The following is a 16,873-nucleotide window of genomic DNA, read 5'->3' as shown; positions in this document are numbered from 1 at the left end:
ATCGGGACATACAAAGTGATGCATGAGTGACATTGTAAGAGTATACATAACAAAAGCATGAGTGACAATCTGAAAGATCGGGACATACAAAGTGAGTACATTGAGATAATTAAAGTGCCTCGCATAGTTATGAGTAGTTCGCTACACTTTAAAGGTTATGCCCATAATTCCCACACCTACCACATTTTATTTGTTCGCGAAATCCTCCTTTATATGGTATTCTTCTCACTCTTGGTCACCCGACTTGTGCTAGAACTATGGAGGAAGAATAGTTTTTTTTTACATATTCAGGAGGTCTCTTCCATTCAGATATGTGCCCGAGTGGATTTATAAACTCTACATATGCAGTCATTAGAGAATTGTATAAAGTGGGTCTGTTTTGTTCCCTAACAACCACAATTGCATGCGAACACAGATACCAAGTGAGTTGAATTCCTTACACGTGCATTCCTTCATGTGAAGATTCATAATACCGTTCAATCGATTATCACGCACGTGGACCCGATAATAATCAATAGTCTTAACCTGACATCGTTTGCCCTTATTGGCCTCACTTGCCAATCGGGTTTCACAGTAGTCAGAGTGCAACGTCGTTCGAGATCCCAAAAATTCTTACGTTCGTAGAACCACAATTGGAACATTCATCTAGCATGTCAATACTATGGGCAATAACTTATACTCTTTAGTTAACGAATCGAAACATTCCACACTGTTAGATGTCATGTTGTCATCTTCGTTCTATTTGATAAACCCGTGCCCACCTTTAAAGATTGTTGTCTTTCGGATATTTCATGACAGCACCATCTCGAAAACTATACTATCCTTAAAATTTGTAATTAGATTTTATTCGATATGTCACGTGCGCAATCCATGAAATGTCGTGGAAAAAAATGCACGAATAGCATTGCTGATAGATACCATCTGATCAGACAAATACTTATTGGGCTCTCCGATAGTGCATTTCAAATTCGACATTAACCATTCCATGATCGATCGATTTCATTGCCCACTATTGAATATACTAGTGGATATACTTGATTGTTCCAATCCATAGAAACTACAACCAACATGATCCCTTTGTACTTTCCTTTCAAGTACGACCCATCAACAATTATCAAAGACCGACAGCTTGCGAAACCTCTAATACAAGGCCCTAATTCCATAAACATATACTTGAAATGCACATCATCTTCAAGTTCGATCTCAAACACTGTACTCGGATTCTCTATTTTTAACACTTCCCTACAAGCATGTAGTATGACGTATGAGTATTATAGAATATCTCTAGTGAAATCATATGCAGCTTCCCCTGCACGCCACGCATTATCGTAACTTATGTTCACGTCGTAATCTCTCTTTATATCCTCAACGATATGACGAGGTTCATATATACATCCTATGCCGACATTAACCATTCCATGATCGATCGATTTCATTGCCCACTATTGAATATACTAGTGGATATACTTGATTGTTCCAATCCATAGAAACTACAACCAACATGATCCCTTTGTACTTTCCTTTCAAGCTGTCTCTTATACACATCTAGATGTGTATAAGAGACAGCCCCTGCACGCCACGCATTATCGTAACTTATGTTCACGTCGTAATCTCTCTTTATATCCTCAACGATATGACGCTGTCTCTTATACACATCTAGATGTGTATAATAGAATATCTCTAGTGAAATCATATGCAGCTTCCCCTGCACGCCACGCATTATCGTAACTTATGTTCACGTCGTAATCTCTCTTTATATCCTCAACGATATGACGAGGTTCATATATACATCCTATGCCTGTAAACTTATCTTTAATCAACTGACCAATGTGATCTTGAACATATCACACCCTTTCATTTTCATTACATGAAGGTTCCACTTACAAGTCTCTTCAATACATTTGACAATGAACAAAGATTTTGTTGATTTCTTGACCATAAATTCAAAATTTTTGTTGATGAACAAAATTGATAATCGCATTTTCAAGACTTTTTTACTAAAAAATAATTGACCAACTTCAACGTATGTCCCAGATGAAAAGGTATCGGGCATAATCAACTCTCCCCTATGACTTGAAGACATAGATGGAGGAACCACTTGAGCTGCTGTAGAACAATGCACATCACTATGATCACGATCCATTTCATTCAAACCTGCTGGTTGCTCATTACCATCTACTGAAGGACCACAACGTTGCTCTAGATGACCACAATCCATATAATCTAGTCTAGATTATCTCTCATTACCAACTGAACTATTGTCCGATTCTGTATCATTAAATTCGATCTTGTTGGATTAGTGCAGTCATTATCTAGTGATAACGTTGATGGTACGGTGCTGATAGGTAATGGAATATCATTCCTATTCCCAACGGAACTCATATGATTCCTCGTATTTTCTGTCCACGGTCATATCATCATAACTCACATTTCTAAACCTCTATCTAATATTGTCATCTTAATTTGATTTTCGTCTTCATCAATCCTTATGTATTGTAGAGGGACTTTGTATTCAAGCTTATATTTTAACTCTCATTTTAAGATCAAACTCTGAAGAACTGACATTTGTAACTCTGTAAATGTGAGATTTAAGTTCTTCAAATACCGAATAAGTGGACACTTTTCTGTCATCCTACAAAGCAAGAGAACATTTGTCATTAAGTTGTACAAGCAATTGAAGTCTACTCTCACTCTCTCTCTTACTCTTGCTCTCTCTTATTCTTGCTCTAGAAATAACACAACAAAAATAATAAGACTTATAACGTGAGACACTTGAAGGAAATTTATGTAGTCTGGTATGGTGATGATGTTAGCAAAAGGTCAATTGACATTATTTTTTAAAAAAATTGGTCATTTAACATTTCGGGCCCAAAAAATGGACCATCCTTACAAATTTCCCTTTCTTTCTTGGCAAAATAATACATATCATAAGCATGAGTACTACTAGTTCTTTATTTATTTGTTTCATAACATGTTGGATACGAGAATAAAAACTCCAATCTTGAAGTCGGTAGTATAAACATTGTACCAGCTGTGCAAATTTTTCACAATTTTATATGTCAAATGGACCTCTAAGGTTTATTCTGAATGCACATCTTGAAATAAGGTCTCCACAATTCACTTAATCAACCTAGTACTTATCTAATCCATCTCCACCACCATCTCTAACACGGTAGATAAGTTTCATCCTTATCCCAAACCTCGCTTCACATCTTGAAATTTTGGCCTATGGTGTGAAAGAAGTCAATTTTTTTAAAAAAAAAAATTCATGTACACCAATTTGGCCAAAAAAAAAAAAAAAAGAAAAAAAAGAGAACCAATTCTTGAGTGACTTCGTAACCTTCGTGTAGCGTAGTAGAATGAAGGCTACAAGGTTTGAGTGGCAACCTACAAAAATTGGCACAAGAAACTAAAGAGAAACTCACAACGAAAGCTGAGTGAGATTTTAGTTTATTTATTAGTTGATTAAACTTAAAGAACTTTCTTAAAATTGTCTACATCGCCTTCGAAAAAAGGATTAAGTTATAACGTAGTACGATAATTTTTGTTTTATTTAGCTTATGTTTGGATCAACCTTTAGTTCTGATTGGTATTTATACTTGAACAATTCGCAATAGATCCAAGCCAGGTAAGTGATGCAACCCAAAGGGAATCTCATCATTCTTACCTGCATTTACACCAAAATGTGTAATATCATTAACTCATTTGGATAGGCATTTTTGTTATGTTCATTTGTATTTTTTTTCTTATTTCTTTTACAAGGCTTCTTTCCCATCCTCACATATTCTTATTCTTTGCATGTTGAGGGTAATCTTTATCACTAGAGAAGGTAGAAGTATTTAGTAAATGTTAAGGTTTTGACCAGTGCTCGTTGCTATTTTCACTCGGTTGTCAGAATCTTTATTGAAATCAATAGAAAAGGGCTAGATTTTCATGAACTCAAGAGATGAGCATTAAACAAAGGGACAGTCATCAAAAGAAAAGGGCTAGAGAAATCACAAGCCTTCTCAAAACTTGGAAAATGATGTAGAGATCTTCTTGCTTGAGAAAATCCTAATATTGTCATTCTACAAGAAACTCGAATTGTTAAGCCTACGTGGAGCTTCAGAAATATGGGTTGGCTGTTGTGGATTCTACTAGCAAAATTATCAAGATATGGAAGGAGAATGATATTGAGCGTGTCAACTATGTGGTGGGTTCCTTCTCTATTTCCATAGATCGTAAATTTAATGGAAATGTTGTCGGCTAAATTTCCAAAGACTATGCCCCTATACTCCATTCATGGAAGGAAGAATCTTTCAAGGAAACTTTAATCTTGCGGGCCTTTGCCAGGGCATTCAGGGCGTGATCGGAGATTTTAATGTCGATAGGAGGACTAGGGAGTTCTTTAAATTGTTGGAACAAGTGTTCTAAGAATTTTTAGTATCTCTAGTATCTGTGGGAGAACGATGCTTAGTTAGAGCACTGTTCATTTAAGGAGGAGCAGAAATAGGCCTTAGGTAGATATTAAAAACCTAGCCTTTCTTTGATTGCCTTATTAGTTTAAGGTTAGTTGTGGCAAAAACATCCAGCTTTGAAGTGGATAATTAGGTTGGTTCTATTTAAAAAGAAGCCTCTTGTTGGAATATGGATACTCAAGCCTCTAGTGTTATTGTATTCTATCTTAGTTTCATGATTGAAGTTTTCAGGGACTAAAAAAAAGAACTCACAACAAAGACTAAGTGAGATTTTTTATATTTATTAGTCGACAAACACAAACTGGTGACTCAATATTACCTTATTAACAGTTTTTGTTTTGTTTGCATTTTGCATGTTGAGAATAGTCTTTATCACCAAAGGGATCCTTTCTCATACAAGAATAAATTTAATCTTTGCATGTTGAGAATAGTCTTTATCACTAGAGAAGATAGGACTATTTAATAAACACCAATGTTTTGACCTGTATTCATTGTTATTCCCACTCAGTTTTCAAGACACTCCCTAGAACATGGGAAAACCACGACGAGTTACAAGTAGAAGACGTGTATGTGATCATGTAGATGGTAGCGTTAATGGGACTCAATAGATGACTTTTTGAAGATAAATCTCTTGGGATGTTAAGGGTTTAAGGGCTAACCTAACAAAGTTCTCGTTAAGGATCTTCTTGCTAGAATAAATTCTAATATTGTCATTTTACAAGACACTCGGCTAGATACAATAGAAAAAGATGTCATCATAAATTTAATAGGAATGTTGCAGGTTGGGTTAGTCTTATTTGCTCAGACTTGTGTTGAATTTTTTCTATTTTTGTCAGGTGGGATTAAGTCTCGGATTCGTAAATTTTTTTCGTGTGTTGACCCAAATAGAAAAAATATATATATCGATGAATTTGTGAATTGTTAATGTTTTCCATTTAAAAATGTTTTCTTTGTTTAAAATTTTCCAATAGATATCATCGATAATTGGAATTTAATATTCAAGTTTAATTAGAATTTAGTTACTAAGTATTTTAAATTAATAATGAAAAAGAACAATAGCCTAACAACCCAACTAAACCAACTCGAATTTTGATGGTTGGATTGGGTAAGATTAGAGACTATGTTCGAGTCTTTTGGATTATTGATCAATCTGAATATCTGTGATATTGAACTACTGTGATAAATATTAGCTTCACTTCAATGAATGAAAAGCTAACACTCCAACATAGATAATATCGATAAGAAGAAGAAAGGACTAAGAAATAAGCTAATAAATTAATATATACATGTGCATACATAAGAAAGTACACTAGAACAAATCATAAGAAAGATACCTCCTCATTTGTGTCTGTGATCTTCCATTTTTCTTCTTGCACATTCAATCAGAACTTTTTTTACATTGTAAATATATATATTTTTTTCCAGATCTAGCCAGAAAGTTCTTCCTCTTTTTCTTCGTTGTTAGGTTACGATTCATGCATCGACTACCATAAAACTAGGAGTGGAAATGACTTTTAAAACTAAAAAGGGAGCCTTTAAAGTAAATGTCTTTTGCTCCAAATAATTCTCCAAGTAAATGAAATCTTACGACCACTCTTTAGAAGATGCTATTGTACGACCATGCCCTACGTATTTTTTGTATTTTTCACTACCTAATGATCAAATCGACCCTTTATTAACAGACATGCATTTTGGAGGGCTATAGACTGATATATCTAGGATTTGATATAAGCCAAAAGTCATGATTGACCCCAACTCAAATTAATGTTAATGCATATAAACCAATGTTATAAACCAAAACATGCCAATATTAGCACTGATGGTACGTAAATGTAACTCGTGCCAAAAGACATGATTGACCCCAACTCAAATTAATGTTAATGCATATAAACCAATGTTATAAACCAAAACATGCCAATATTAGCATTGATGGTACGTAAATGTAACTCGTTGTCCAAACAACTATTAAGAGTTCCGAGAGCGTATTTTTTGTATTTTGCACTACCTAATGATCAAATCGGCCCTTTATTAACAGACGTGCATTTTGGAGGGCTATAGACTGATATATCTAGAATTTGATATAAGCCAAAAGTCATGATTGACCCCAAGTCAAATTAATGTTAATGCATATAAACCAATGTTATAAACCAAAAAAGCTTGTTTGGAAGTCGTCACTTATACCAACGTTAATGCATGGCTGCTAAGCTCGAAATTGGTGGGAATGGCCAAAGAAGGGTAGATTGAAGACTTCTCCTACAGACTTATCTTGAAATTGAGTTGTCTTATTAAAAAAAACCCAAATCCATAAGAAAGTTTGCAAACCCGTACACCCATATCTAGGTAGGAATGGCTGCTAAGCTCGAAATTGGTGGGAATGGCCAAAGAAGGGTAGATTGAAGACAACTTATCTTGAAATTGAGTTGTCTTATTAAAAAAAACCCGAATCCATAAGAAAGTTTGGAAACCCGTACACCTATATCTAGGCAGGAATATTTATTAAGAAAGAAAATAGAAGCTAGACCAGATCCGGCTCGGTTATTGATAGAGTGAATAGATCTGCCATTTCTTGAAATCTCTCTTCTGATTCAAAATCGTGGTGTAACGTGTATCCCTCCTGTTCCGGTCATGGAATAGATTGAAATAAATAAATAAATGGATTTTTGTTCAAGAATGAAATCTTATGGAACTGTCCATATCCAGTTCATCCTTCGGAACCATATCACATCCCGGATCTGATGAAATAGGATGAATTGAGCGGTATTTTGTAAATATGTATTATTCTTGAATATATTAACTATTTCTTTATTTTCCGATCGCCTGGAAGGGACAAAAGAAACATCTTGTTCTTTCTTCAACAATTTCTGATCTCTAGTGGACCTCTCAATAGGATTCGAACCCATATGAAGTTCTGACCATCTGTCAGAAAAAAACCCGAATCCATAAGAAAGTTTGGAAACCCGTACACCTATATCTAGGCAGGAATATTTATTAAGAAAGAAAATAGAAGCTAGAAAAGAAGCTCGAGTTATTTGGTGCTGAGGAGAAAAAAAGTAAAATATGACGGCTAAAAATGTGTAGTATTCCTATTTGTTGCACTTCACATGGATCAAACTTCATAAGAATACTTAGAGTCACTACATGCATATGAAATTCTGAGAAAACTGACCTAAATTTGATGTTGTGCGAAGTCGTATATTGGAGACCAGGGTTATACCATCTTTAATGGAAATCTGTTAGGTCGAAGGCCATGAACAATACACTTGTGACACCAACAAATTCTGCTACTTTCAAAACATCAGACCCTGTCCATGATAAACAAAACAGTAAGCCAGCCCCAGTGTGTGAACATTGCAAGAAACCCTGGCACACGAAAGATCAGTGTTGGAAGCTCCATGGTTGTCCGTCAAATGGTAAGAAATGACAGTCAAGCCAGGCATTAGTAGGTGAATCAGTAACTGAAAATACACAACCTTAGATCAGGAAACCATTCAGAGCACTTCTATTACAGTTGGAATAAGTATAATCTCCCAATCAGGTACTTTCAACTCCTTTGACTTTGTGAGTATAACTAATGATAAATCATGGATATTAGATTCAGGAGCCACAGACCACTTGACTGGTTCCTCCGATCAATCTCTTATCAGCCTAGTGCTAGAAATGAAAGGATCAGGACCGCAGGTTTAATCCTCCAAGATGTGTAATGTCGTGTTATCTTCTCACCTGATGCTGCTGTTTTTCTGGATCTGAACTCGAGGATGACGGTTGATACTGTCCGACATGACAGGGGACTCTATTTTCTCATTGAATAAGCCTCATTTAGGATATGTGATAAGGCTTGTTTGTTTTCATCTCATTTTTCTATTTCTGAAATTGACTATATGTTATGGCACTATCACCTTGGTCATCCTAATTTTCAGTATATGAATTGTTTGTTTCCTCATCTTTTTCATAATATTAATATTTCTAAGTTAAAATGCGATGTGTGTGTCCAAGCCAAACAGCCTCGTGTTTCTTTCAAGCCTCAACCTTATAAACCTTCTAAAACATTCACCATTTTCCATAACCATGTCTGGGGTCCGTCTCCTGTTACTGCCATCACTGGGAAGCGATGGTTTGTAACCTTCATTGATGATCATACTGGGCTAACCTGGGTTTTCCTTCTGACAGACAAATCCAAAGTTACATCGGTCTTTCAATAATCCTACAATTTTATAGCAACTCAGTTCAATGTCAAAATCGCTATTCTTTGCAGTGATAATGGTCAAGAATACCTTAATCCTTAAGAGAGTTCCTAATCTCAAAAGGAATAGTCCATCAGAGTTCCTGTGCATACACCCCTCAACCAATTGTAGTGGTCAAATGGAAAGACTATCACCTAGTCGAAGTTGCTCGATCTCTTATGTTGTCAACTTCCATTCCTTCTTATTTATGGGGTGATGCTATCTTAACAGCAGCCCATCTAATAAATCGAATGTCGTCCCAAGCTTTAAAATTTCAAACCCCCTTAGATTCTTTTAAAGAGTCCTACCCAAATACCCGACTTCTTTCTGTTGTACCCATCCGAGATTTTGGCTGTGTTATGTTTGTCCATACTCATGGTCCTAACCAAACCAAGTTTACCCCTCGGGCTCAAAAATGTATCTTTGTGGGGTACCCACTTCATCAGCATGGGTACAAGTGTTATCATCCCTCTTCTAAAAAAATACTTTACTTTGTCTCGATAAATGGGCATTCTTCAAAGATCATCCATTCTTTTCCCAATGGCTCTCTTCAAGGGGAGAATACTAGTGAAGAAACCAATTGGGGTCCGAGTCTATCTGTCTTCCTTGAACCCATCCTTGACATCAGTACCAATGAATCCATTCGCCCGACCAAACAAGTCCCATGGATCACATATTATAGGAGGAATCTCAGAAAGGAAATAGCGCCGTCTGTTATTTCTTTGGCAAACGAAGATCAGTTCCAGGTACTAATAGTCCTATCCCTGATCATGATAATAAATGTGATAAAACTGATGCAGAACCCATCCTTGACATTAGTACCAATGAATCCATTCGCCCGACCAAACAAGTCCCATGGATCACATATTATAGGAGGAATCTTAGGAAGGAAATGGCGCCGTCTGTTATTTCTTTGGCAACGAAGATCAGTTCCAGGTACTAATAGTCCTATCCCTGATCATGATAATGAATGTGATAAAACTGATGCTTGTGTTGAAAATATTGAGAGCAACAACAGGGAAGACAATGACAGTAAAGATGTAATCGAAGCAGAAAATGATGATTGTGAGACACTTGTTCCAGCAAAGAATGTTGTTCAACCTGGAAAAGAAATGTCTCCCGCTCCCGCTGAAAACATCGTTGAAAGTGGGAAAATGACAGAACATGGGACGTTTGAGCAGGAGGGTGAGTGCAGTATGAAGCCCAAAGAAAGTAAAGATAGAAATGTATCCCTTGACCTCTCGATTGCCCTAAGGAAAGGTACCAGATCATGTACAAAATATCCATTGCAAAGTTACTTGTCCTACAGCAACCTGTCTCCTGAGTTCAAGGCCCTCACTACAAATCTAGACACAGTGGTGATACCAAACAGTATACACACAGCATTGGAAAGCCGCAGTCATGGAAGAAATTGTGGCTCTCGAGAAAAATCATACGTGAGACCAGGTCACTCTGAGACACTTGTTCCAGCAAAGAATGTTGTTCAACCTGGAAAAGAAATGTCTCCCGCTCCCACTGAAAACATCGTTGAAAGTGGGAAAATGACAGAACATGGGACGTTTGAGCAGGAAGGTGAATGCAGTATGAAGCCCAAAGAAAGTAAAGATAGAAATGTATCCCTTGACCTCTTGATTGCCCTAAGGAAAGGTACCAGATCATGTACAAAATATCCATTGCAAAGTTACTTGTCCTACAGCAACCTGTCTCCGTTCAAGGCCCTCACTACAAATCTAAACACAGTGGTGATACCAAACAGTATACACACAGCATTGGAAAGCCGCAGTCATGGAAGAAATTGTGGCTCTCGAGAAAAATCATACGTGAGACCAAGTCACTCTTCCAAATGGTCATAAAGCAGTCGAATGTAAATAGGTGTTCACAATAAAGTATTGTTCTTGATCGGTACAAGACCAGATTAGTTTCCAGGGGCTTTACTCAAAACTTTCGAGGTTGATTATTTTGAGACTTTTCATCAGTCGCAAAGCTAAACACAGTACGGGTTCTGCTTGCCATTGCAATTAATAAAGATTAACCCCTTCACCAGCTTGATGTGAAGAATGCCTTTCTCAACGAAGAGTTGGAGGAAAAAGTCTACATAAGTCCTCCCCCAGGATTTGAGAAACAGTTTAACACCGGGTTTGCAGACTAAGGAAGTCCTTGTATGGGCTAAAACAGTCCTAAGGTTCTGGTTTGACAGGTTTACTACGTTTGTAAAGTCACAATCAGATCATACTATCTTCACTAAAAGGTCAGTATCCGGAAAAATTACAGTTTTAATTGTTTATGTTAATGACATTGTCATTTCAGGAGATAATACCTCAGAGATTAACCGATTAAAGACGAAGATGGCTAAGGAATTCAAAATCAAGGACCTTGGGAGACTAAGGTACTTCCTTGGAATGGAAGTAGCTCGATCGAAAGAAGGGGTTTCAGTTTCCCAACGGAGGTATGACAGGCTGTAAACCAGTTGACACTCCTATAGAAGCAAATGCAAAGTTAAGTGATATGAGTGAAGGTGTTCCAGTTAGCAAAGAAAGATATCAACAGCTTGCTGGGAAATTAATATATCTCTCTCATACTAGGCCCAACATTTCATATGTAGTGAGTATGGTAAGTCAATTTATGCAGTCTCCATACGAAGAACATATGAGGGCAGTGGAACGCATTTTGAGATATCTGAAAACTTCTCCAGGGAAAGGCTTGATGTTTAGGAAAGTTGAAAGGCGATGCATCGACACATACACAGATGCAGATTGGGCCGGGTCTGTAGTAGACAGAAAGTCAACATCAAGATATTGTACCTTTGTGTGTTAGGTAACCTTGTCACATGGATGAATAAAAGACAAGGTGGTGTTGCCAGAAGTAGTGTCGAAGCTGAGTACAAGACCATGAATCTAGGAATCTGTGAAGAAATTTGGCTTGAAAAAGTTTTTAGAGACCTTCACCAAGATCATACCAGTCCATTGAAACTCTATTGTGATAACAAAACCACAATAAGCATAGCAAATAACCTAATTCAACATGATAGAACAAAGCATGTGGAGATTGATCGGCATTTCATCAAGGAAAGACTTAATAGTGGCAACATTTGTGCTCCTTATATTCCTTCCAACCAACAGATTACAGATGTCCTGACAAAGGGACTGCCCAAACAGTTATTTGACTCGTGTGTGAGCAAGTTGGGTCTTATTGACATTTACGCCCCAACTTGAGGGGGAGTGTTAAAATTAAGGTTTTTTTTACTCTAAGGGCATTTTTGTCTTTATACTTGTATCCTAAGGTTCCCCTTTTGTCTATTTAAACTGGTAGTCACTATGTATTTTGTGTATCAATCATATAATAAAAATTCCTTCTTCCCGTAGTTTTTTCTCCCCGATTAGGGTTTTCCACGTAAACCTTACGTGTGCTATTTTTCTCTCTACTCTATATTTTTCATCAATTTCCCCTTCTTATAATAGAAGCATATCAAGATTTAAGAACTTCAAAAAGTTCTACTTTGACAATTCTGATTTGCGAAGCTCTTCTATAAGTTGAGCATTCTAATTAACTATCATTGGTCTCAATCACTAATAAGAAGTCAACGCAAATCCCATGTTAGAATACTGCTAAAAAAATAGGGTGTATTAATCAAAGCTCCTTCCCAAATACTTCTCATCGAAAAGAAATTACAAGGTAAATGGAAAAAAAAAACAAATACATATTTCAAGATACTTAATTCCACCAATCTTTCTCGTCAATAGACATCTCATCTCATATTTTAAATATTTAGACTCCACGTAACCTTTTTAATTACAGTACTGTGTTAGGCTCTTTGGTTATCCTTTTGAAAGCTTCTGGGTATGCATCCTTCTTCTAATATCATTCCTTATGTAGGCTCGACCCAAGGCCTCCAAAAAGCATCTTATATGATCCTTAAATAAAAAGGCGATAAGTATCTTTCCTCAATTACCTGGTTAGTCATAAAAGTCAACCCCACTGGCCACTATCTTCTCTAATCCAAAGTGACTGGCCACTATCTTCTCTAATCCAAAGTTATAGACACAGATGAGATTTTCAATGAACAAATTACTCAAGAGCTCTCATTGAAGAATAAATAAATCATTCCCCTAATTATAATATTTTTTACTCCAAAATGATCATACTTCCTAGTAGAAACACTATCAACAACTATTCTCGTCATGAAGTTGATGATAATACAAGAATGATAGGCACCGATTCAAACGAAAATTGTGAGTCTAATACTACTTGTTGCCAAAAGAAAAGAAAACATGATACCGTATAGAAAATCATCCTCACATTAAATTTAAACTTTAAACTAAAATTTAACCCACTGAATTATCCACTAAATGTTTTCATTCATTAACAAACCTAGAAAACACATAACTCGGTGAAAATTAAATGTTAATATGGGAGGAAAATTTTCAAATCTATTGCGTGCGAAGGCAATGTTTTATCTAAACTAATTAGTGTTTTCGTCCATATTTAAGAAGCTTCATCTGGTTTTAGTTAATTACTATATTTCAGTTCCATTAAGAAGCTTTATTTGGTTCTAATTCCTCAATTGTTAGGTATTATCAGTTTGTTTCCTTTTAAGTTTTGATTCTGGATTGTCCTTGTTTTGAGTAATGGAATAAGGATATGTTGGACTATCGACAAGCTTAGCATCTTTTGAGAATTGCATTTTCTTCATCTGGTTATGCCCCTCTCTCTCTCTCTCTTTCTGTCATACACACATTGGTTTGAAAATTCATGGTAGATTCTCTCCTGCATTTCTTCGAGCAAGTTAGAGATAAGAGTGGTACAATTCAGTCATGAAAGCAAAGGTCTTTGGGTTGGAGTGCAATATGTGTTGTATGGTCATATACTAGAGGTAGGAAACTTCTCAAACTTCCTACGGAGTCTTCTAAACGAGAAGGCTCACTTTCTGGGATATGATAAGAGATTTTCTCAAGTATGAAGGAAAAAGTTGCCAAGTTTAACATCTTAAAGTATCATCATATCGGTTTTAATTCTTTCCTTCATTAATCTTCAAGTTTCTAAGGTTCCTGTTAAAATCTCCTCGTTAACCCTTCACAAAAGCTATGTTGAGCTTGTAAGAGGAAATATAGTCAAAGGATTCTCTAGTAAAGTATTCTATATCATCTTCCCTCGGAAAATTCTGAAACTTCAATTTCTTCTCATTCATAATCATATCAGGTGGAAGGAACATGAAGCGGTCAGTTTCTATGTAGTAGTAGTAGCTATAGATTATTTGCTCACGATAATTGGATAAGAATTAGCTTAACATCTTTATAATGAGTTTTTCCATCATTGTGCTGCTCGCGATAATTGAAAAGGAACAAAGATGGCACGGGTTGAGCATTTCAAAAGCAGTTTTCAATTTAATCCGTGCTCTGAGCTCTGCTTAGATTAGAGAATGAGAAAACCCCTATTGTTCAGGTTCTAAGCCTGGTTGGAATCTGGAAGCCAAAAGATCCTTTTCACTTGAAGCTCGGAAATGGTTAAATGACAAGCACACCAAATTTTATCAAATCCTTTGGCAGTTGGATATCCATTAAGAACTTCCTGTTAAAATACTGGGAACGTAAAACTTTTGAAGTTATTGGAACTTGGAGCCGGCTTGTTAATATTTTGAAAGGCCTCCAATTGTGCTTACATACACTAGAAAGGCTCAAATGCTTAGCTAATGTGCCAAGGGTTCATGTGAGACTATTAGTGCGTGAAAGTACAATTTAGAGTGTGGAATGTTTTTGTAGGGGTTTTTCCGATATGGCCAATATGTCAGATCGAAGACGGGTAGATGTCTCAAATAGCCGGGCATTGACATTATCTCTTTATTTCTCCTGAATAACCAATAGAATAATGTTTGGGAAAGCATAATTCCTTTGTGTTTTCCAGCTCCAATCAATATAAAGAGAGGAACATGGGCAGTTCTCTAAAATTTTATGATAAAGCAATAATCAACCAATCAACTCCTCCAATCTTGTTTTAAAATTTAAATTTAGTAGTGATGACTTTTCAAATTCCTTTCATGTTCTTCGAATTAGCATGATGCTAGAAGATGAATGATTGTCTTCACATCCTCAATAAGAAATGTTGGCCAAGATCAGCACAAATTCCCGTTAAGGACAGTCTTCTAAGGATGTATGGTAATGGAATTTCAAGGTGGGTAAAAGTCCATGGAACTTTTAGCCTTCTCCCATTCCAGACCACTCCATATTCCATTGCATCGATGAAGCCTGCATTGGATTTATTGATCAAGGATTGCAAGACCAACCACATTTAGAGTAGAAAAATCAGTGTGATAAAAAAAACTTTGCAACCTTAAGCTTTCATCTAAGTTTGAAAGAATTTAGATCAAGACCTCATAAAACGAGAGAAAATGTTCCTTAAAAATAAGGACATTCTCTGCATATTACACCTATCGCATGCATCTTAGAGATAAAATAATATGGCAAAGAACATCGAGTGTTAGCTTGATCGCATATTTCATCCAGTTGTTTAGTAAATGTTGGTAAAAATTCTTCTCAACCCTCCTATCGCATAAGTGTTATCCAACTCGCACTGCTTCATTTTAAATACAATCCTCATCGCATATTTAGGTTTAAGTTTGCTTATTTGATCACTCCTTTGAACATTTTAAACTCACGCTAAGATCATATTTTTAGTTTCATGCGTGCGTACAAGCAATCCCTGCATTCGACCTTGGACTCACCAGGAACTTTAGTCAAATTTCCACTTGGGTTCGATTAAAGAAAACTGAGCGCTAAATCTCATAAGCATTATTATTTCATCGCATGTACAAAACGCATCAGTTTGCTACTTTCTAGAGACTTTCCTTTTGTTTTTTTCGTTAATGTTGTTTTAAAGAAGTTTCTAGTTGAATGTTTCTCTCTTATGCTCGAGTTTCCAGCAGTTTTGTAGGGTTTTGAAGCCTTCTCTTCTACAAATTCTTCCTGGTATTGAGGTTTTTGTTGCTGGAATTGTTTTCTTTAGACCTTATTCATTAAAAAGCCTATAATCTTTCACCATTATTGGAATTTGGGGCTTGGGCTTTGGAGTTCCTGATTTTCATCTTTTATAATTTTGGAAAAATGGTTTATCAAAATTCTCTTGTTGAGAGTTTGTAGAGATATAAAGCTGCTCGTACATGTTTCAATCAACATCTACATATGTCTGCAAATGAGTTGAAAGTTCACAGGAAGTTGAAGTTCGGTGGCTGATAAAATCAGTTGGGTAATCCAAACAAGAATAGCCAGGGAGAGGGCAGTGAGTTTACTCGATGTGAAACATATAATGTTGGATTGAAAGTTAAATTGCTGCCTGGTCTGCAAATAAGTCAGGTCACGCCCATTCATAAGGTGCTGGTTTAGTGGCTCTGTCAATGAAGGAGCTAGTCTTTATGCCGTAGATTTTTTTTGTTTCATTGCTAATTCTAACACCAAAATCTACAAGCTATGTAGGTTCTTCAGGCTCTAATTGGTTGGAAGATCTTTCATGCAAAAACTATCAGTCATGAGGGTGCAGAAGGTTGACACTTATAAAACTTCGTATTATGCCTAAATAGAGCTCGTAGTCTTCTTTTATATCCTTTTTTTCAATCAATTTGGCCCTTGTTTTATTTCTTTCTTCAACGCACAATTTTCTTCCTTCTCATCCATCAATGTGAAGTTTGTTTCTTATCAAATATACATATATATATACACACACACATGTACATAAGCTCTAGAAAGATTAAAACTTGAAAATTTTATAAACTTCTAAAAGGGGGAAAAAAGGCTTGGCAAGTGAGCAATATATAGTCCAAAACAAGAACGAGTTACTTCTCCTAGAACATAAGATCGATCAATACAGTTCAATTGTCTAGCATGCAATGTATGAAGAAGAAAGGTTAAAAAACAAAACAGTGCAAGTTGTCTACTGAAGTTTGTGAAGATTTCAATAAGAACTTCAAAACATGAAGTTAGAAAGGAAAAAGGGAAGTATTTTTTGCGTGCATTATAAAACATCGGAGCTCCATCAGAACCTTAAAAGGCTCAGTATGCATCATAAGTAGGAAGACAAGCTGGGTGAAGGGACATAACAGTTCAATATCATTTCATCTAATGGAGCTTGGTACAAAATAAGTTGAATGCTCAAAACTTCTATGGAGAAAGGAAGAGGATGCATAGGATACACACACAATGCACCAAATGA

The 16,873-nt window shown here is 36.2% G+C and overlaps 2 protein-coding genes across 5 annotated transcripts in view; one reads left to right on the top strand and one right to left on the bottom strand.

The window, feature by feature from the left end:
* LOC120082555 (ubiquitin-like protein 5) overlaps positions 1-16,873 on the bottom strand; it is a 54,051-nt gene that overhangs the window by 23,554 nt on the left and 13,624 nt on the right. The window lies entirely within an intron of this gene.
* Positions 7,381-14,991, top strand: LOC120082554. 2 transcript variants are annotated; one of them, XM_039037777.1, is made up of 2 exons: positions 7,381-9,359; positions 9,551-14,991. In XM_039037777.1, exons 1-2 carry the CDS (start codon positions 9,182-9,184, stop codon positions 10,528-10,530), a joined length of 1,158 nt encoding a protein of 385 aa, XP_038893705.1. In that variant the 5' UTR covers positions 7,381-9,181; the 3' UTR covers positions 10,531-14,991. The 2 variants fall into 2 exon arrangements, with proteins under 2 accessions (XP_038893705.1, XP_038893704.1); XM_039037776.1 differs by having other exon boundaries at positions 7,381-10,120; positions 10,505-14,991.

This window comes from Benincasa hispida, chromosome 8, assembly GCF_009727055.1.
Source record: "Benincasa hispida cultivar B227 chromosome 8, ASM972705v1, whole genome shotgun sequence".
In the NCBI taxonomy this organism is placed as follows: Eukaryota; Viridiplantae; Streptophyta; class Magnoliopsida; order Cucurbitales; family Cucurbitaceae; genus Benincasa; species Benincasa hispida.
Note: the sequence above shows the minus strand (reverse complement) of the source record. Positions and strands in the feature narration are given on the sequence as shown.

Coding starts and splice junctions, on each gene's coding strand:
- LOC120082554 (XM_039037776.1), top strand. CDS start 8,857: ATGTTGTCAACTTCCATTCCTTCTTATTTATGGGGTGATGCTATCTTA. Junction 10,121..10,504: donor AGAAAAATCATACGTGAGAC/CAGGTCACTCTG, acceptor CATACGTGAGAC/CAAGTCACTCTTCCAAATGG.